Source organism: Phoenix dactylifera, chromosome 16 (genome assembly GCF_009389715.1).
Source record: "Phoenix dactylifera cultivar Barhee BC4 chromosome 16, palm_55x_up_171113_PBpolish2nd_filt_p, whole genome shotgun sequence".
Taxonomy (NCBI): Eukaryota; Viridiplantae; Streptophyta; class Magnoliopsida; order Arecales; family Arecaceae; genus Phoenix; species Phoenix dactylifera.
In genome coordinates, this window is record NC_052407.1 from 8220228 (window position 1) to 8243035 (window position 22808).

At 36.8% G+C, this 22808-nt stretch overlaps 1 protein-coding gene across 2 annotated transcripts; it reads left to right on the forward strand.

The window, feature by feature from the left end:
* Positions 1-68: 68 nt before the first annotated feature.
* LOC103700872 (mitochondrial import inner membrane translocase subunit TIM50) lies at positions 69-22652 on the forward strand. Of its 2 annotated transcripts, XM_039114413.1 has the most exons (11): positions 69-460; positions 2905-2993; positions 3338-3374; positions 4861-4922; positions 5029-5142; positions 13147-13251; positions 13331-13429; positions 20634-20790; positions 20896-20998; positions 21300-21365; positions 22270-22652. In XM_039114413.1, the coding sequence occupies exons 1-11, from the start codon at positions 193-195 to the stop codon at positions 22313-22315; spliced, it is 1146 nt and encodes a 381-aa protein (XP_038970341.1). In that variant the 5' UTR covers positions 69-192; the 3' UTR covers positions 22316-22652. The 2 variants fall into 2 exon arrangements, with proteins under 2 accessions (XP_038970341.1, XP_008780990.2); XM_008782768.3 differs by lacking the exon at positions 21300-21365 and having other exon boundaries at positions 71-460.
* Positions 22653-22808: the final 156 nt, after the last annotated feature.

The following is a 22808-nucleotide window of genomic DNA, read 5'->3' on the forward strand; positions in this document are numbered from 1 at the left end:
ATATAATATATTATATTTTTTATATTTGAAAAAAAAATGGGTAATGGACCCGGGCGACGAGAGGGCGTGGAAACGGAAACATCAAAACCCCCCGTCCAAAACCCTTCCTCTCCGTCAGCTGTCGCCTCTCTCCTACGCTCTCAATCGCAAGGTGGGAAAGAAGAGAGGGGAAAAGGAAACGAAAACTAAGCCATGTCTCGGCTCGTCCGATCTCGAATCCTTCCCTATCTCTCGAAGCGAAGCAGCGGCAGACCCTTCAGCTCGTCCACCGTCTCCGCCGCCGCACCCCCGAAGGAGCCCATCGTCGCCGCCGATGCCCTCCTCAACGACCAAACCCCGCCGCCACCTCCCCAATCCTCTGCTCCCTCCCCAGGCACCAGGAAATCCTGGGGTCTTCTCAAGTTCGGGGTCTTGGCGGCTCTCACGGGCGCCATTGGAACCACCGCCTACGCTACCTACGGTTCTCCTTCTTTTTCCCTATCCGCATCTAATCTAATCCGTTTCCTTCTCATCTTTTTAATTTAATTCTCGATCCATTTTTCATCCCCCCACTTTTTTTGCGTTTTATCCGGTTTTGATTCGGTCAGAGAATTAATTTGATCTATCTTGATTATCTGATAGAATAATTTTTTAATCTTTTGTATAAGAATCATATGTGCTCTTTGCTCGCTATTGGCATTTTCTGGCTGATAAACGCTATCCTTTATCTCATATTAATAATTTAAGAAACAGTATCCTATTTCTTAAACCCTATTCCTTGTGTAGGGAGACCATGTTAGAGTGTTTTCTATAAATATATCTAAATTGGAGATGAGATTAATTTATAAATTTGTAGTAACTGGAAGAGCATATAATACTGGAGAGTTGATATATTAGAAAATGCTCAGTGGATGAGTCGTGAGCTTAACTAATGAACCGTTGAAAAAAACAGGAGTTTATGATAAAAAAACACGATTCCAGACTTAAGAAATAACTGATGTTATGTGGTTTCTTCAGTCCCATTTCTTTTTGTGCAGAGAGGCCACTGGAGAGCTTTTTGCTTAGATAGACCTACATTGGAGATGGGATGATTATATAACTGTGATATTAGCCGGAACAAGAATTATAATACTATAATGAAATAATAGAAAATGGTGCTATTACTCAATATGTTATTAGCTCAACTAATGAATCCAAGGAAAAACAAGAAACCTAATGAAATTCTGAGCTTAGAAAAGCTTGGAATGCTTTGTAACACTCATTTTTTGATCTAAGGTGTGTTTCTTAAACATCTCTTATTAGTGCCTGGCAATGCTATTCATGCATCTCCTTAATGTTGGAGCTGCAAACAAAATAGATGTATACTAATATAGATCTCAAATCTAGACATATCGGAGTTTTCTTCTTTTATGATAGATAAAACAACAAGAAAGAGAGTAGAAGTAGAGTATAAAAAAGGTTCTGAATATAGGAGAAGAAGAACGATCTGTATAGAGGAGGGGAAGAAGAATCTAAAGAAGAGAGACAATAAAAGAGGGCAAAATATCCATAATAGAGTTACTTCATTCAATAAAATCTATAAATTGTATATAATTTGTCACTCCTAGTGGACTTTTTTTAGTAGACAATTCAGTGACCCTAAAACAGTGTTTCTAATCATAAAAAATGCCCTTTACTTTTCTTTAATGGACCCAAGACACTAGCTTATATTATTTGACTAAAATTAGGCTTAGAGCTAGAAAAGGGTTGGGTTGGGTTGCGCTTCCCTCTTGCCAAAGTCTAGCCCAAAATATTTTTTGAGCTTCTAGCTGGGCTAAAGGTTGAAACTCACATACAAAATATGGGCCAGAGTTTGAACTCGAGCCTGTCTGGAGCTCGAGCGGGCCTAACTTGATTTAAGCCTGATGGAAAGAGAGTGTCCCCCTTTGTTTCCGGCTTTCTACTACAACATATGGGATTGAGAGAGTGAGGCAAAAGAGCGGGGGAAGAAGAGAGAAGAGAAAGAGAGCAATGGGGGAGGAAGGAAAGGGTACAAAGAGATTTATAGGGATGAGAAGGGAGGGGGTGGGAGTGGGTGAGAGGAGTGGATTGGGGAGCCAAATGGAGTAAGGAAGGGGGTGGGAGCTCATCATCCACGATCCACCATCCACCATGTCATTTGCTTATGAGAGCTAGAGAGGAGAGAGGGGATGGAACAAGGGCATCATTGCACGGAATGGATGGTAGGGTAGGGTTGGGATGACCTTGCAGGGATTTATTGGGATTGGATTAGATAAAAAGGTCTGGGTCGTGCTCATCAATCCGGTTAGGCTTGGGCCGTGCTTTGGGCTTGGCATTAGGCTTGGGCTTTTGGTGGGGCTGCATGTTAGGCCAAGTACTGACCTAAATTGAGCCTGACGCAATTGAGTTTTGATTTCTAAGGCCAAGCCTAACATGTACTTTGTTAGGGTGGGCCCAAAGCCCTACCTGAAGCTAGCCAACTCAATGGGTCCTGAGCTAGCTTGGGCCCATTTGCAATCCTAATTAGGTCTCCTAATTAATCAAGAACTCGACCATATCAAATATATTAACTTTTTGGCAAAGATTCCATAGGAGCTATCAAAATCTTTCAGATCACAATCTTATTAGTTTAAAACTTTTAAATTTAACCTAGAGTTAAAGTAGGACCTTTAGATGATAAGGCTACTCATAATAGGACTTAGAAGCCCACTAGAAAAATGACTATAAAAATTGTACAAACATAGCAAAAGAAGAAGAAATACTTAACCTATTCTATAAGACTCGATAAAAATGGCAAATGAACTAAATCCAAAGTAGACGTAAACTACTTCAAGTCTTCAACAATCCATCTACCATCATCTATATGTATCTGTCATCTCATGTACTAATTTTTATATCTGGACTTCATTCTCTTTGAGTGCACAGCTTATTCTCTAGATGAAGTGGAACAGAAGGCAAGGACTTTGCAGACAATTTCGAAATATTCAGTAGGGGATGGTGCATCTGATTTTGAAGTAAGTATGGTTTTCTAGATATATATTTAGTAGTTTGAAGGAGAATTGTAAACTTGGTGGAATCTTTGCTTCTGAGTCTTCATTCCATGGTTCTTTGGGATATTCTTATTTTGTTATCTTTAAAGACTGGGGAACAGATTTGCCCTTCTTTATCATTCTTTTCAGTTTTAACTTTTAACTATCTCCATGCTAATAATCATTTAGTATGTGTATGATTATATGTGGCTTGTTTTGACATTGTCTAAAACTATGTGTCTGTTTGATTTATTATTGTTTATGACTACAGTTCATTTTTCCACTGATCTTTTAGTGCAAGAGTAATTCCATCATTTTTCTTCATGCAGAAATTTCAGGCTTTGGTTTACTCAACATTAATGAAAGGTAGGGCAAATGATGTATATCTTTTCTTCACTTTTCATATTTCATTGTGAATGAATGTGATATTTTATTTTCTCTATTTACACCTATTTCATATTTGTAATGTGTAAATTGTTCTTGAAATTTTCTCCCTCTTAGGAATTAAGTTCAGATAGGAAATCTATGATAAGAGAGTACGCAATGACCCATTTACAGTCTCATGTTCCTTTATGTTCTGATTATTTTTGAACACTAAAAGCTGGTTTGAAGGAAAATAAATTAATATAGTGTGCTTGAACTTTATTAGGTTTTAGTACTATTGTTTGTGCTTGCTCACACAAATTCAGAAATTTATAATCTAAAACTTTATTAGGTTTTAGTACTATTTACTGCTAAATAATGTTCATTGCAAAATTACTGGACTAGGCGCTGTTGGATCCCAATTTCAGACCTAGAAATATTGGTATAGAAGTTAAAATATTCATGTACCTGATCCTGGTGCACCAGTCTTATGTTTTTTTAATATGGGTTTCAAAATTGTTATGAATATAAATTTTCAATTGAATGCTATTGGCATGAGTATAACATGTTCAAGTGCAAGGTTCGCAATCTTGGTGTTGGATCCTATGCCAGCACAATGTTGGTGCAGTGTTGGTAATGTTTGTTTTAGGTTACATAACAATGTTTCATTGGAGATATTCCTTTTTTGCATAGATTTTGTTATCATATTGGCTCGTGAGCTTAATGCTTCATAGGATAATGCAGCTCCTTGTGCTAAACCTTCATATTGTTAATAATCACTTAGATCCTTCCTAGGTACAGGAGAATGTTATATGGTTTCTGAATTGTTGCAAAAGCTTAACTGTACCAATAAATTTGGGTTTCACTTTCCGCCAAATTTCTTTAAGATTCATGGCAATTTCATTGTTGCCTAAAGTTGCTTTTATGGGACTCTGACACCTTATGGAAGGTCCATGCTAGGTTGAGTATCCATCATAGGAGTTGTCAAACTATGTTTGGTCTTATCTTGGTTGATAGCCATAACTCTGAAAATGAGATTATACTTTCAAGTTATGGTTCAGGGTTTGGGGTGGTCATCAGTGACGATCACAGAATTTCAAACATAAAACTTCATGAGTACAAATGAGAATACATACTCTAATATATGTACACATCTAGACCTAGATGCTTAAGCAGCATTCTATTCAAGCTCCTGTTTTATGGGACAATTACATAAAAACTATTGATGGAAATTTGGTTCATAGAAAAATTATGAACATAAAAGTTAATTTGGATATGATGTTTTTTATCCTGAAATTTATTCTTGATATTCTTTCATGAGCATTGATTCAGGTGTATGAACTTGATTTCTTTTAGTTGCCCAATATTTATTGTCTATAGTGGTACATGTTGCTGTGCGATTTGCATGTTGCAAGTATCATTGGCATAGCAGTGGGTTTTGTTTTTTGCTCATCTAGTTTTAGCAGTGTTACTTTTTCTGGCAATGCAGTTCCTGTTAAGAGTATAGAGCTATACATGGACATTAGGAGGCAAATTGAAGAACAAGTTCGGGTATGTAATGTATTCACCACTTATGCTTAGCAATTTCAATTCCTTCAGATTGTCCAGTTTTTTTTCTATCATTGGCAATCACTTCGGCTTCATTTACACTGTGTAGGGATTTACTGAACCATCATCGGAGAAGCTTCTTCCAGACTTGCATCCTCAAGAGCAAGGTGTCTTTACTCTTGTTCTAGACCTCAATGAGACTTTGGTATACTCTGACTGGAAGGTAACTTTTTTATCCATTGCATGGAGATAGTTTTAGTTTGTTTCTATTGTGTTAAGGCGAATATATGCCAATGATAAAGTTGTTACTATACTCCCTCTATTGGCACCAATTCATTTATCAAATATTCAACATTGTAAACTCACATTTTTTTCCCGAGCGGCACTTGATGTGTCACAGTGTTTATTCACATTGCAAGCTAACTTCCACAATTACTCTCTTATCAGCCCAACTGATATCTGTGGATGTTTACCGTGCAAGCAAATGCACACAATTAATTCTCTTCTCAACACAATTGATGTGTGGAGTTTTCTTCACTTAGTATGTCACTAACTAAAGATTCATGTTTTTTTTCTCCCTATTGAGATGCATCACCAGAGGTGCAATGGATTATAGTTCATCTAAGCCAACACTCCATTCTAGACTTTGGTTTTTGATATTCTTGATTCACTTTAAAAAGCTACCTTAAAATTTCACTTGTACATTAATTTCCTGGTTTGTTGTATATTTTGAGCATGCTGTACCTTTGTATCCAGTTTCCTTAGTGTTATAAACTTGCTTCTGTACACCCACAAATTGCCATTAATGATGACTTTCCAAGCCATAACTAAGGTTCAAGCACATGAGCAATGTACCATTTATGTTATAGGAGCTCATATATAGAATTATTACTTTTATTGATTTTTCTTATTACTTTTTGTTCTTTAGAAGTTGAAGGTTTATTAGAACATTTGTTTTTTCTTATTACTTTTTGTTCTTTAGAAGTTGAAGGTTTATTAGAACATTTGTTTGCTTGTACACTGGGTGTTAATAATACATATAGAAAATAATATATAGTTAGAAAAATAAATACCTCGAGCATAAGCTATGTGAATTTGGGGTGGTAAGTGATCCAAACATGAATGAGCTAGGCCTATGTGGAGCTTAACGTGACTTGCTACGTGGTTCTCTCACATATCTCAAGTTCAGGTCCTTCTAGTGCTAAGCAAACATGGGTTTGGTTCATCTGGGCTTGAATAGTGTGAGACCTATAGCTCTCGCTCAATAACGGTAACCAAAGAAAAGTTAAAATCACATTTACAAGACAAAAAATGCTTGAATTTCAAGTTGAACCCACCCCTCCTACTTTAGTTTCATCTTCATTATCGTCTCGGGGTTTCTCCCCAAGTTCTCCATCTGCTTCTCCATTCTCACATCTGACATCTGTGAAGTTTAAAATTGCATTTCTAGTCTTTGACTCAGCTTCAGGCACAACGTTTGACAAAAATTTTCATGTAGGGTGGTGCCATTGTTAATTGTCTGATATCCTAGTCATGATCTTTTTTGTTATAATATATATAATAAAAATCATAAAACTTCAATTAGAGAAGAGCATAAGTTATTTCCTTTTACTAATAAACCATTTCTTAATTACATCACCATAGGACATTATTCCTTGATTGCCAAGTTTGAACAATTTGTATCATCATCTATAGGTCTATGTTACCATTATATAATATCATGTACGTGACTAGTTAAAGAACTAACAGATATAAATCAACTAAATAGAAGATTATATTAACTAACATCAGCTATTACCCATTATTATTTTCTTCATTCCTAAATCTATCATGATGATGTAATTGTTGACGATCAATTCAGAAATATTACTATGTGAAAAGCAAATGTTTTGTTTGACATCACTTTCAAGTTTTAGTCTTCATGAAAACCAAAACTAGATTCCTTCTTCTTCTTCTTCTTCTTCTTCTTTTTTCCGAAATCGAAACCAGAATTTGTTTGGTAGTCAACTTGGGTTGTGGCAGTGGTGGTGGCTGTGGTGGCTAACTGGCGAGCAGTGATGGCCAATGGCAATGGTGGCAGGTGGCCGGCGGTGGCCAAGGGCAATGGGGTGGAGGCAGTAGCGGTGACAAAGATGATGGAGTGGTGGTTACGGATGGTCTCCATTTTCAATGAAAGTGAAAGCCACCCCTGAGAACTTTTATTTTATTCTGAAATTTTAGAAAGCATCTTTAGAAAATCGAACAGCAAAATGGTAACCAAACAAGTTTCCAACCTCAGTTTCTGTGTTTTCTGAATCGAAAAAAATGGTAAATGGCAGCAATGGCAAATGGGCTCAATACTTTTCTGGCGCTTGGTAGATTGTTGAGAACAAATCCCTTGGGCTGTTGGAGGGCAAGGCTGCTAATCATATCAATTTTAATTCTGAAAACATTTAGAAGGGCAATACACAAAAATGAGAAGCAATGTATCTCTCTATATTAAGAACAAAACTCTCACCCACCTCTTGCTATTTTTTCTTTTGTGAGAAACCATCCTTCCCTTCCTCTCATTTCCTTTTATTTTGAAAAAAAAAAATTGGTAACTCTCCCTCTAGCGGCTACTTCTGATCTCATTAAACCCAAGACAAAAACTAGGCTTTGGTTGATTATGTATTATTAATATTATTAAAGAGAGATGGGAAAGTAGCATTCCCATGGGAATGAACCTTAAACCTTAAACCCTGGGAAAGCTCTTCCTAACCCTAGGAAGGACCTAGAAAGTCTCCCTCTCCTTTCCAGTCTACTAGATTGTTCACTCCTGCCCTATTTTCTACAACAGGACAACAAACATAAAGAGATGCCAAAACTTTAAGCTTCCTAATTGTTAGGTTCACCAACACAGAAGCAGGCAACCCCCTAAATCATCCTGCATCAGTTTGATATCATGGTAAAAGGATTCTTCTGTATCCGCCATTTCTTTTCCTTGACCGAAATATACTCCTCCAGATGGATTTTCTTTTCATCATGTCATCAAATAATACATTAAGTTTCAAGTTTGAGATACTTTGTCAAGATATAAAGAGGGACTTTGGTCTTGCGTACAAGTTGGCTATAATCAACACCAGATTAGTAGCTCTCAACAATGTGTTGGTGTCAAGGAATTCTCGGTTGCAGAAAATGTCAGCAGCTTTAGATGTTAGGCATTATTTTGAACTCGGGTCATCTTCTTTAGCTTTTAATCTTCATCAAGCTACAGAGCAAGTCCAACTACATAAGCACCCTGAATCTAAAGCCTTGTAGTTGAAAGTCCATCAAATGAGAATGTTGTGATTGAACATATGCCCATCAAGGATCCTACGAAAGGTAATCCTTTATGTAAAGAGTTTGCCATTGAAGATACACCATGTCCTAAAAACTTGATTGAGAAGCATGAAAGACTAGTGCCTTCAAACAAGGCATGGATTACAATCTTTTAGAGGTTATGATTATATCACAACATTTCAAGGATCCATTCTTTGTTGATTTTGTGGATTCATCAAAGCATACCTTCAATCAAATGATTAAAAGCTTCATGGTTGACGATCAAAGGGCACCAAAACAACCAGCTGAGAATACATCATAAGGATTTAAGTCCCAATGGTATGCCTTGCAGATGCCAGTAACTGGGCACCAGACGGGACCATGCCACCATTGTCCTAGTGTCCATTCGACGCATCTTGGGACATCCCGTTTCCTAAGTGTCAGTATGGGGTGGTGGGACACCTTTGTACTCCACTTCACAGAAAAATTAGGATAGCCCCGGCCCATGGGATCTGAATCATTGATCATAAGAAAGTTTTAAATTGGTCCTTGTAATCAAGTCTTGGAGATATAGAGGTGGAACAAGCATCAAAGCAACATTGAGATCACAAAGATGAGATCCACCTAGAGGAAGCATATAATGAAGTCAAGCAACATGATGATTCAAGCCCTCATTGTTTGGAGCATCAATGAAACAATCACAGCTTTTATAAATAGTCTAGATTTGATCATAAAATGAGTTTGTATTATTTTTGAGTTATTATATTAAATTACTTGGTCTTTAAGTTACTTAACATGTAAGTTGCTTAGGTTTTAAGTTATTTATCTTTTAATATATTTGATTACTTTGTCTTTGAGTAACTTATAAGTTACTTGGTAGGCAAGCCTTTAAATTAGTTGGTCTCTAAGTTGTCCTTTTTTTATTTGGTTACTTCGTCCCAAGTCATGTGGGCTATATATATATATATAGTGTATGAAATAGCTAAAAGGATAGGCTTGAATCATAAGTTCAATTGTATGAAATTGTATTGCTGAGAAAGAAAGTTACTTCTCTTCTCTCTCTCCTTCTCTCTAGTTTCTTCTTTTTCCTTTATCTATCTTCTTGCTTTTTCCCTTTCTCTTCTTCCCTTTCTTCATATGGTCCTCTCTTCAAGTTTGCTAAAATTTGAATCATATCCTGGAAATCAATCATAGGTCGATACCAGTCCTTCCACTTTAACTTTAAAATCCTAAGAAAGCTCTTCTAACACCAAAGACTAACCCTAGGTAGTAACTAGAAAGTTTCCCTCTTCCATTTAATCTACTAGATTGTTCACTCCTGACCAAGGTATGTAGAACCATCTCAAACCACCTGATTTAAGGTGTATTGAACCAAATCGGTGTGGAATTAAATTGGTTCATCATATCAGTTTGGAATAGGTGCCCGGTTTTGCTTGGTTCGGCTTGGTTTCGACTGGCACTTGCCTGTTTAGGGTCGAACCAATCCCTTAAAAATCTCCTAACCTTCTATACCCTTATTCATTTGAACTTCTCTCAGTTGCGCTCTCTCTCTCTCTCTCGATTTGTCTCCGATCCGCCAATGGAGTCTCTTCGCCCTCTGCATTGAAGGTCGTCTAGACGACTGTCCGCTAGATTGAGCGAGCCTGGCACGTATCTGTCCTCATCCGCTTTGGCCACTGGTAGGATACCAACCTTTTTCACCGTATCTGCCACCACTATTTTCTCCACCTCTCTACCAGTCACCGGTAGTATGCCGGCCTTCGTCCCTCCCTCCTCTCAAAATCTAGACCAAACACTAGATTGGTTGGCCACCCTCCCTCCCTCTCCCTCTATAGATTTAGGGAAAACCCTAGATTGGGTGAACCAAAACCTAATTGGCATCGGAATGTGTACTGTGTTGGTACGGTACCATATTGTACCCTACTGCTCCGGCTCAGGTTACCATACTGATTTTGCAAACTTTGGTCCTAACTTGTTTTCTTGCAACAAGACAAGAAGCATAAGGGGAACCCTTAACTTCCTAATTGCTAGGTCTACCAATGCATAAGCTGACCATCTCTAAGTTTGTCTTGCATTAGTTTTTTTTTTTTCCGGTGGGGGTGGGGGGTGGGGTGTGTGGAGATTTGCATGAGGTAATGGAACTTGACTATTCCCATATATTAGCTGTGCTCCATACAGCAGTTTGACTATTCTCATTTTGTACATATATACTTCACTAGGTTTAGTTCTTTCTCGAAAGGAGAGAACAAGAGAAGTGCACCTTATAACATTGAGCTTGTACTTATCAAATACACATGAACAAAAAAATCTTATATCAGATCTGATAATAAAAATTATTTACTTAACTCTTTATTTATATTTTGACCTATAACTTGTTGAACATGTGCAAGCTGGTCTAGCTTGTGTTTGGTTCATTTGTTTCTTAAGCTCATTTAGCAATCAAGCAAGCCATGTACCAAGCAATCCTGGCTTGTGTTCCGCTCATTTAGGAATCAAGCAAGGCATGTACCAAGCTAAATTTCAAGCTGAACTTGAGCTGCCTATGAATGGCTTGATTGTTTGACAGCCCTTTATGTAGTGTGGGAACTGGTAGTAATCTATGTATGAATTGTCCTACAAGGATCAGCAGATTGTTCTCCGCCAACTTCTCCAAGTACACATACCCAACAGTCAATACTCAGTAGCATGTTTCTCAGACAGCATATGATAGATTGTATGATAAAACTCAAGAAGCAAGTACCTTAACTAGTGTGAAGCATTCAGGTGGAAATTCTTCAATGATCTTTCCCTACCTGACATCTGCTTCTTTTGTGAGTAACTTGGGGGGTACATGGAAGGATTTAATGTGAACTAATTGCAGTCCGGGAGAACATTTCAGTTAGTGATGGATTTCTCTTATATCTAATTCAAAAGAGTTTTCTAGTGATGGTGATGCATTTCTCTTACATCTAATTCGAAAGAGTTTTCTAGTGATGAAAACTGATAAACTTTATTACATTTGACAACATCCTCTATCTCAAATTTTAATCACATTCTTTCTCTTTACTTTTTTAGTTGAGCACAAATAGATTTGGTAATACACATTACATTCATTAATCAAATTATTAACTGCATAATGAAGTAAGTGGAGAAGACTGCTGGACAAATTGGGACAGAATGAAAGAAAGAAAAATCTGATGCAAGCAAAAAGTCATGAAGATAAACCTCTATTTAGTGGAAAGTTCATAGATAGACCCTATAGAGTTTGATATCTTGTCCTTTGTCAAGTAGAGAACATAGGAACTATAAGATGCCACTATGTTCTTCTCAGTAGCAAAACTTCCATTGGAGATAAAATCTTGTTTAAATTGCAGTATCTTATGCTGATGCTTGAGTATCAGCTTGTTCTTCTTTTGATATTCCACTTCATGGATCATTCTTTCTTTACCTTGGTCTTCTTGCTCATTTCATGCCTTTCGCATTTTCTATGTCTTGGATGTTTGCTAACTCTTTTGTTTCCTAGGTTTTAATATCCAGAATGATTGGTAAGGTTATTTTTAGTGGTCTTGACAGCAAGCTTGAGTGCTGAGGTTCTTTGTAATGATATCCAGTCCACAATTGAGTAGGGGTGGAGGTTGAAAAGATGATCCGGTGTCTTCAGTAATTTGGTGATGCTTCTGTATTGAAATGAAGTAGAGAAATCAAACTTTGACAACTGTTATAGATCATATAGCTAAAGAAGAACAATATTTGTGCTTTGGTCCAGCAGGATTGGGCTGAATTCCTTACAGAAATCGGGCTGTTGGCCTGCCTAGCCCATGTTCTTCTAAAGGCCTGTCTAGTTAGCCGAAACCCCATCTGTGGGCCTGTTGGCCTGCAGGAAGGGAAAAAAGACCTTCATGGGTCTTTTTTTCCTCCCACAGGATTTTTGGGCTGGGAAGGTATTGGACTGATATGGGCCTACTCAAATAGACTACCCACTCCATGAATTAAATGAAAGATCCAGCCCAATCCTGCTGGATTTCCCAAACAAGCCCTAAGGAATTTAGGAGACCTAATTATCAAATCAAGGATCATGCCAATTATCATTTGTGATGAATATGACAGTTTGGGGATGCTTTGGAGTCATGATACATCAAGAAGGTTGATGAAGACAAGCAGGAATCATGCAATCTATCATACATCATAGAAAACATAATGTATCTATACGTGTACAGCCAATGTGTTTTATGTGCCAGTTGGAAAAAGATGATGTTTATATGGTGTAATCCTATGCAGTCTAACAAAAAGAGCATATAATGCGCTATGGAAGGCCTTTTTTGCCACGACAAAAGAACACCATGCTGTACCTAGGTGTAAAAGAAGAAAGAAAAAGAAAACACACTCAGGTTCCAGTAGTTTTTTTTAAAAAAAACTTTTTATACAATTATCCAGGTTCCAAGTTTTGGGGATGTGCCATTCATGTTGACATAGCCTTCCTAAAAGTTCTTAAATATGCAAATTGGACATCACCATCGGATATTATGAGTTCAGTATTTCCACATACAAGCATATAATACTATAATATTCATCTAACTTGCTATACATGTTTAATCAAACCTGTTAACTGACATGGATGTGACATGCTTCCCATGCCTTGTACATAGTCCTCTGGGTCAAATCTGGTTAACAAGTTGGTCAAAACTTGCTGGCTCTATTTTTTGTAATGTTTGCATCACTCAATCTTTCCTTTTCTTCCCCATAGTGCCTATTAGAAGTTTATGAATCTTTTGAAGGTTCTGCTTGTTGCTGCGGTTTATCTTGTGCTGCTTTGATTGATGCTTGTTTTGTAACATCTAAAACCTTAATTCCTTCCAATGAGTTTTTGAACATGCTAAACAAGTAGTTTTTTTGCACCCTATATATTGGTCTTATATTTTATTTGATTTTGGATTTTGAAGGGCCTAATATAAATTACTTCTATTTAAAGCGTGACAGAGGCTGGAGAACATTTAAAAGACCTGGAGTTGATGCTTTCTTAGAACATCTTGCAAAGTTTTATGAAATTGTCATCTACTCAGATCAGCTGAATATGGTAAAAAAGACTTCATTAGCATTTCAAAATTGGAGGCTGTCTGCCAACATTTCTAACTTCATATTGGTTTTGCTTGCAGTATGTTGATCCTGTTATTGAGAGGTTGGATCAGAAAGGTTGCATTCGATATCGGCTGTCAAGAGCAGCAACCAGATATCTGAATGGAAAGCATTATCGGGTAAGCAATTGTTTGGGTATACTCTTTGCTTCTCCATCTTGCTATTGTTTAAGCATTTGCATTATTGCCAAGCCAAAATTAATTTTCTTTCCCTCCTATATCTTTCTCCGTACTTGGAAATTGGAGTTCATTTGATTATATTTTTGGCCTCTCTTTTTTCCTTATAAAAGAATTCAGCTACCACTTAGCATACTGATTTATGATCATGAGTTTATCATGTTGATCTTCAAGCTATATCATCTTAAAAACACATTATATTTGAAGAAATCGGTTAGGGGGATCATATGTGTATTGGCCATTTTTCCTGTTTTCACCTTTTTTTAATACAAAACTACCTTTTCAGTGTAAGGCATACGAAGGAAAAAACTACAGTGGATGTCTTCTACAGCTTGATAGTTTTTTTTTGTGCAAAAAGAAATCCAAGGGGATTTGATTTTCTTAAGGCCGAAGTTTCCTTTTCAATCACTTTTTGCTAAGATTATATTTCTAGCAAATGTAGAGTATATTACCAATTAATATGTTTCATTCATTTTGGAAACATTAGAGTATATTACCAATTAGTGCCACGAAGATATATACCTTGACTAGTATCACTGAAAGCAATTACTTTAAAAAATGCTGGGACACCCTGAAAAATACTTCAACACGCTGAAACTTTATAACAATTATTACAATCATTTCAATACCAATTGGTCAAACCAACTACTATACCTGTTGATCATGGGTTCACTGAGCAAAACCCATTAGCTAAGGATACGCTTAGACAACTATTACACCTGCTGGTAACTGATGCTAACTATTATACCCTCTGACTAGTGTTTATTGGTAACCAACTATTATACCCACTGGTTAGGGGTCGCTCACCGACCGGAAGTTTTTGTTCAATCCATAGACTATTAGATATTTCATTATTAAGAAACATAATTGTTAAAAGCTCTTTCAATAACAATTGTCTGTTATCATATAAGTTTCAATTTAGGCAACATAGCTGTTGTATAAATGCAAAGCATACAAGGACCATGGCTCGCATCGGGTGATTTTCATACTAACTGATTTCTTTTTTGAGATTTCACTACTCATTGGCCTCCCCAGTCCCTTGGTCGCTGGTCGAGGATGAAAGCTTCACAGTTGTTTAGAAGAGATTTTGGAAAATCATACGAGTTATAATCATTTATAATAAAAATCAGTTCGTTCTCATAGCCAAAAAGTTGCTGAAGTTCAGTGTCTTTAAAACAATTCAAACTCCAATAGGAATAAGACTTTAAAGCTAATGTTGAGCAACAGAGAAGGAATAATGGTTCTAAATCAATGGACATCAACAATAAATAACTTGCAAAGTAGAATTATCCACTATGTAAGCACACTTACAGATTCGTTTTGTAGAACTTCACCGCACAATCCTAGCAGATTGCTTGGTTTTCTACATGAACTAAATCTAAGCTGTCATGGAAGAACAGTAACCGAAGCACTGGATGTTGAAGATAAGAGCAATATTTTAAATATAGCGACCTAATAACAGGAACCTGATTTGACCAAGCTAATTAAATAATAAGCAGTTATGAGTCTTCCTTAATCAATGTTTTTAGGTTCAAGTGTACTAAGACCTGAGTCAGTCAGCTTGGACTGAGTTCTTGCCAGACTATGCATGGCAAACTGAGATCATTTTATCCCCTTTAGCCAAGTACAAGCCAACCTAGATCAAGTCAGTCTTGACCTGATTGTATTGGGTTGTATCCAATGTTGACATCTGACACCAATTAGAACCTAATTGCTCTTTTACATGAACTAGGTTTGCCCAAGTCAATTAATGGATTTTATCATAATCCAACCCAATTTATCTAGGGCTACTATAGATGCTGAGAAGAGGCTATTTTATACCTTTTACTGGAGTTTAAGCTGACTTAAAATGAACCAGAGTGAATCCAATTTTAAGTCGTATTAGGTCCAAATTTGAAATAAACGTGGATTTAGCTAATTTAGTTCAAACTAATGCATTGATGGGTTCATACATGAACCTGGATCATGCTTATATGGTCAATCAGGTTTGTTTACATAAAATTGGAAATGGTTTTAATTTAATCATGAATCGAAGATGAAGTCATACTGAACATGAACTATATTAGTCTTAAATAATAAACCTCATATTAAAGGGTATGCCTTGGTACAATGGGAAGGTTGTTCTATTATATCGAGGTCATGGGTTCGAAACACGGAAATAGTCTCTCTGCATGCATGGTAAGATTACATTTATTTGACCCTCTTCAGACCTTGCAATTGCGGGAGCCTCATATATTGGGCCCCCATTTTTTAACCTCATATCAAGCGAAAGCTATAATTTCACATTCTTATAATATTTGATATAAAAATTCATTATATATTCTATCATATAACCTAAGTGCAATGTCTTGTAAAGTCAATTTTAATTAAAAATTGAATAATATACGAGGCTAGAATATAAAATATGCATAATTTTAATTCATTTATATAGTATATCTTGCATGTACGAGTTTGTTGAAGTTACTATGGTACAAGGTTTGCCATACCGGTCGGCACCAGTGTGTATCGACCGTACCGTACCGAAACCAAATTGGTACATGGTACGAGGGGTATATACCAACACTTGATGTGCCTAATCGGGTGTACCGATACTGTAATAAGATAGTACCTGTATCAAGTCTAGTATCGAGATGGCGAACCTTACTGTGGTGCAAAGATGGTATTTAGTTATTGGGAGCCAAACTCTAAGGAAATTTTGATTTCAAGTTTCTGAATGAGTAGCGAAATTGGTGCTTCTAGATTTTTCTTAGTTAAGCTCTTTGTTCACTCATAGCAAAGTGATGTCGATTTCTCTGAGGATAGTGGTGGTTAGAAGGAAATTGAAGGGTGCATTTGGTTGCTGGAGTTTCTGCTTTGGTTAAGAGATTTTATTTAGTATCTTGTCAGCAAGATTGAAGCCTAAATGCCGCTGATGCAAAATTAATGACAAAACATCTAAATTGAGAATTTACTTTGTTAGACACATTGTATAATATTTAAATGCCTATAAACAAAAATCTAAGATTTTTGTTGATCATCTACTTATGCAAGAAGTGTCTTTGAAGTGGACAATTTTAATGATAATATAATGTTTTTATATGACCTAGTTTAGAAGCATGCAAATAGTTTTTTTTTGTGAATATTTAATTTAGATGTTTATGTCAAGATTAGTGCTTTGAACTCTCACTTTATATGTGTGCAATATGTATTTTAGCACACTAACTCTACTGAGATTGTCCTCTGTGTCCACTTGATATATATATGCATGAGACCTCAGAAGCACTTTTTTCATTTTTCAAAATATTTTAAATAATAGATCATGTCAATATTGTGGACTTTCAATTTAAAAGGTCCTTTGTTAATTTTAGATTGGTAGGATTGAGTCTTCAATCCTATCAAAAGGATGCTGGCTTAACTGCGCATAGATGCATATGTATGGATATACACCTACATGTAGGTATCTGTTTACATAGAGGGGTAATAGCTCAAATGTCTCCTTTCAAATAGGATACTGCTTTATAAACTGATATGTCAAACTTCTATTTGTCCAAATCAAGGACCTGCATGCCATGTTTGGCCATGCAAGATGATTATTATGGGATGCAAAAGTACAGTGCTCAACCTGCAATGGTTGAGTCTATTGGGTGGAATGGGTCGAGTCAGGTCGAGTTCGGGTTGGGCCAAGTAAGGACAACATACAAACCTTGACCCATACTGGAGTCAACCTGATATCCGTCAAGGCCTCTCGACCTATACCCACGCATGGATCATTTTGAGTCCAACCTAATCTATTTTGCAAGACTCAATCCTTGTTAAACCTAAGCTCGCCTGTCGAATCCAATATTTACAGCTCTTACTGGCCAACCTAAATTATTTGACCAAAATAGAACTAGACCTAGACTTGAGTCAAAGCTTTGACCCATAACCGACCCATAAATTTTTGGTTTGAAATTTTGACCCATTCCCAACCCGAACTGAATAGGTTAGGGTGAGGTTGGGTTTTCTCGATTGGGTCAATTTTTGCCACCCCGGTTGAGTCCTATAGGAACTATCAAAGGAGGTTTGACACATCAGTCATAAAGTTGTATTGTCTGAATGAGGACAGCTGAGTTGTGTAGTGTATGTGTGTTTTTGTGGTTGATAATCTATGAAATCCTCCTGGATATGCTGCTGGAGCCTTTCTTGAATTTCCCAATCAAATGATGACTTGACAGGAAGAAGCCCCAAGACACATACAGATGAGCATGCGCGCACACTGAAAAAAAGCAAAGAAAAAGAAAATAGATGGTGGCAAGACTGTAAATACACATTCAGTAAGAAACCTGACTTTGGAGGCAAAGGTGATTCTAAAGAATATTATATTGGACTTGAAATGTCATGTTGGGAAAGGAAGTGATCAAGCAGGGTTAGTGCAAGAGGATCTTTGGCATTAAGAATTTATAGCGGACGAGCAGAAAAAAAGAGTGGATGATTGATTTTAGATTGATGATAAATAGAGTAAAGAAGCTCAAGCTTTGAAATGTGTCCTCATTCAATGTGGTGTAAGCAACAGTTTTATAGTTCCTGAGTCAGGAATGCTGTATTACTGTTTGGGATATGGTGAGCTAGGCAATGGCATAGCTTCTATTCTTACCCTATTAATTAAAACGACATGCGTGATGTAAGTTTTCAGCAAAATGGTCAGCAACAAGGCTGTCTCGATATCGGGCTCCGTACTAGTGTCACACTATCACTATGTCGGTATGGTATGATATGGTGTCGATTCGTTGTACTGAGTATTGGTACATCCCCTATATCATATATTAGTACCGAACTGGTATAGTATAGTACGCTCTGCACCACCCGTTTTGATATGGTCCGACGAATTTTAGACTCAGCAGAGAAGTTTTAGCAACCAAAAATTCTTCTCCAATCACTTTCTACACTATTTATTTGCAAGCAAGATTAGCACTACGTGATGTGATTGGAAGCCAAATACGCAAGCATCATTTGATCTTTCACAGAGATCTATGAGGCATCATATTTTAGACTTATGCAAATGCCCATCCCAATGAATGCAAGATATAGAACATTGAATTTGGCTAAGCATGGCCATAAGTTTCTAGCAAATCTATAGATGGAAATAGATGCTATGGAAGCTAAGAAGCATGCACATATATACTGCATATGTATGTGATATGATATTGATGCATGAGCATGACAAATATTCAAAAAATAGGATGCCATATTGTTGAAAAATAAATTCACACACACAAATAGAGACAAAGAGAAGCATCTACACAGAATGACACATACTCGATATAATATAATCAACATCATAATGCATACTCCATATCACAATATTATCATAAACTCTAAAATTTAACCATCCATCATGTCCATTAGAAGGTCAAACATTCATTCAGAAAACAAAAAGAGAGAGAACCCATCCCCTCATCCCCTATATATATATATATAACATCAACACCATAATGCATGTTGATGGAACAATTTAATCATAAACTCAACCATCCATTATGTCCATTGAAAAGTCATTCGCCTAGAAAACAATGAGGGAATCTTTACCCTAATCCCTTGTTATATTCGCGAGCATCTGTGGTGTATCTAGAGGGTATTCAGAGCCTTATGATAATTTTAAAAATAAACTACTTTAGATTAGTGTTGGATGCATTCCTTGCTATACCTAGTATCTGTATCATGAATGTATCAGGTACAAATGCTATTATAAGTATTTCTCTATACTAGGATGTAAGTCAAATACCAAGTGAAGATTGGCAATGGCTTAGCCAATATTACATCATTACATAATGTGGCTTTCTAGTAGGGCTGAAATTGGATTAGACACAGATCGGATACTAGCATATCCATATTCCATATTTGTTTTGTTTCACGAATACAGATATAGATGCGGATGTTAGTCGGATGCAAAAATTCATATCCATATTGTTTTAAACGGATACGGATACAAATCAAATGCCGAAAATATGGATATAAATACGGATATAAATCGGATAATTAAACTTTATGACCATAGAATCAAAGATATTACTAAGTGAATGATAAATCAAGTTAATAGCATGTTAATGTGGTTATTTATTTTTCTTAAAAGTTTATGAGCATCATATAAAATTAAATAAGGTTACAAATGGAATCAGATATTCGAATACAGATCGAATAGTTAACTATCCATATCCATATCCATTTTTCTTTGGCACATGTAGATACGGATACGGATATTAGTCGGATGCTCAAATTTTTATCTATATCCGAATAAATTTGGATACGAAAACGGATCTGGACGGATTTTATCCGATGCACTTTCACCTCTACTTCCTAGATGTCATAAGGAGTCTAGATATGACCATTGGCTTTAGTACTGTGTAATGGGAGGAGCAATTGTTTAAATATTGTAAATAGAGACAATGATTTGATATAGGCATTTGCAAATATGTGACACGTAAGTACACAGTACATGGAGGCACAGTCTTTGTAAATAGCATGATCCAGTTAAGTAAATGGGCTAGAAGATTGGTCTTCAAATTTATGTATCAAAATCATGCATGAATCATGATATTTCTTTTTGGTAGACTCAAACATGGTGGGCTAGAAAAATCAGAAAAAAGAAATGATATCCACAAATAACAGCACTGTAGACATGCCATTGTTGCTATATATTTGATAAAGAGTTGATTTAGTCTTGTCCTTGGTGTCTATCCTACACATAATACATAATCACACCATTGAACATAGCTGTGTAAGTTTCCAAACCAGCTATATTGGGAGGATTTTTTTTTTCTGATTTTTCGTTTTTTTTCTTTTTTGTGGATTTAGGGGGTTGTTTTTCTTGGGTTTTTTTTTTTTTTTTTTGGAGGGTGGGGGGGGATACTTAGATGAACTCCTATATAAATGAGTGCAGTGATCCAGAACTACTATATGAATAGGAACTCAGTATCACTCTGTTGTATATTGTTGCTCTCTCTCTCTATTCGAAGAAGCTACAACACCATAAGTCCTGCTGACACTCAATTTTGCTTGAATTTAGTTAACTTGAAAGTGCTCAATCATTTCATGATCTTACTGTAATGTCCAAATTTATGTTGTTCCATACACTTTGTTTTCACTTGTTACACAAATATTGTGTTCTGGTATGATGGGAAACTGCTTACAGGACTTAACAAAGCTGAACAGAGATCCTTCGCGAATTCTTTATGTCAGTGGGCATGCTTTAGAAACTAGCCTTCAACCAGAGAACTGTGTAACGATTAAGCCTTGGAAACTTGAAAATGATGATACTGCACTACTGGATCTTATTCCATTTCTTGAATGTGAGTCATTTTAAATTTCTTAACCATGTAAATAGCTTTATAGTATTTCAGCTACCTAAGGTAAGTCTGGAATAAAATATTCATAACTTTGACATTGTGCTGCAGATGTTGCTATTCACAGACCAGCCGATATAAGACCTGTACTTGCTTCTTATCAAGGCCGTGATATAGCAAGCGAATTTATTGAGCGCTCAAAAGAACACCAGAGGTATGTATTCTGTTTCTTGTACATCTGGTAGAATCTGAAATGGCATAGCAATTAGCTTCCAATTCTTCACCAATATAAAAATCAGAAAAAATCAGGTTGCACATGGAAAGTATCATATTTCAAAGTTTGTGTAGCCTTGTGTTCATTTTCCAATTACAGAATTAGAAGTTATCAGTGCCAACCAAGGATTTAAGTGCCATTACATGCTGGTCAGCAGCAGATCGTACTGCTAAACTACAAAAGCAGTATGCCCCTATGCCGTTGTTTTATTGTTACATAGATAATGCTCTCATTTTTTCTGTGCCGGCACATGGATGTGTACTGCATATTGGTACAGTATCATACTGGTCTGTATTGAACCAGCAAGGTACCTGTATCTTTCTGGTTTTTATTTTATCAATTCTTTATTCAATTTTGATGGGTTATTTTCCTTCTTGGCACTTTGCTTATAATATGTACCCTATGATGACTGCAATCTCCTATAAATCCTTCGCTATGCCTAAACTATTTCCGAGGATCCTTTGGAGGGTCATTCACCATTTTATCCTGTTACTGACCTTGCAAGAAGGTCTTTTCTTTCTCAGAGTTGCCTAGACCAGGAATTTAGCACCATTCAGGGCCTGTTTGGGTTAATCCTGCAGGATCCAGCTGGATGGGTGGGAGAGAGCACGGGAAGAGAGGGAGGGAGCAGGAGAGGGGGCGAGAGAGACAGAGAAAGCATGGAGGGTCAGGGGCCCAATCCTAGCGGAAAGGAAAATACACCTACCCTCGATCCCAGTGGGAAGAAATAATGGACCTGTTGGGCTTCTTTCTTTTCTATTCCCCTTTCCTGAGGATTGGGATCCACGATCCCCTTAATGCACTCCCTCTCCCTCTCCTGCTCCGGTTCTTCCTTCACCCCTGCTCTCTCCTGGCCCATCCTTTGGGATCATGTGGCATTAATCCAAACAGGTCCTCAAATGGTTGGTGCAAGTTGAGAACTGCTATGAAAACATGTACCTTCATTGATGAAGTTGACTCTATATGCATGGAATAAAAATCTTTTAATTGTTTTTTATCCATGTAGAAAATTATTACAATAAATGGAATGACATGTAGTATCTAGTGTTTGCACAGAGAAACCAATTTTCTTCCATATATATATATGGGGTACCACTGCTTGGTCCTTAGCTTCAAAACAATTGGCTGTTGCCTATCTGAAAGCATTTAGCTTCAAAACAATTGGTTGTTGCCTATCTGAAAGCATTTATCATTTGTCATTTATTTTGCAGGCGGATGCAAGAACAGAGGCAACATAACCGTCTTTGGCGTCGATGAAGCTGCATTCAGATTGAGAAACATCATTGCATTTTCTTGAGGTGTTCGGGCTGACAAGTGATTAACCCATCAACATCGACAAAGGGATTTGATTCTTTATGTTCTCTTTCCTCATCCCACCTTTCTTTTTTGGGAGCATCTTTTTTTTAATTCCGCGTACTATTGTATGGAGCAATAGCTACATGAACACAAGAAACGTCGTGGCTTCTAGAAAGCTTCTTGTCACATTGGCGTTATCGACATGTTCTGTTTACAATGTATCTCGCTAGTGCACATCTCAACTTCTGATGTATGACCTTGGTAGAGTAAAATTTGGAATTTTATTATTTGCTGATTATTGGTCTGCCTATCTGGTCACGTCGTCCAAGGATAGGGCTAGTCATTGCTGCCTCAAGCATCAAGCTTTAGCGATCTTCACCTATTAGGCTGAAATAAGAGAAGTTTAAAGATGGTATTGTAGCATGGTTTTTTTTGTGGATAGCATTGTGATTTG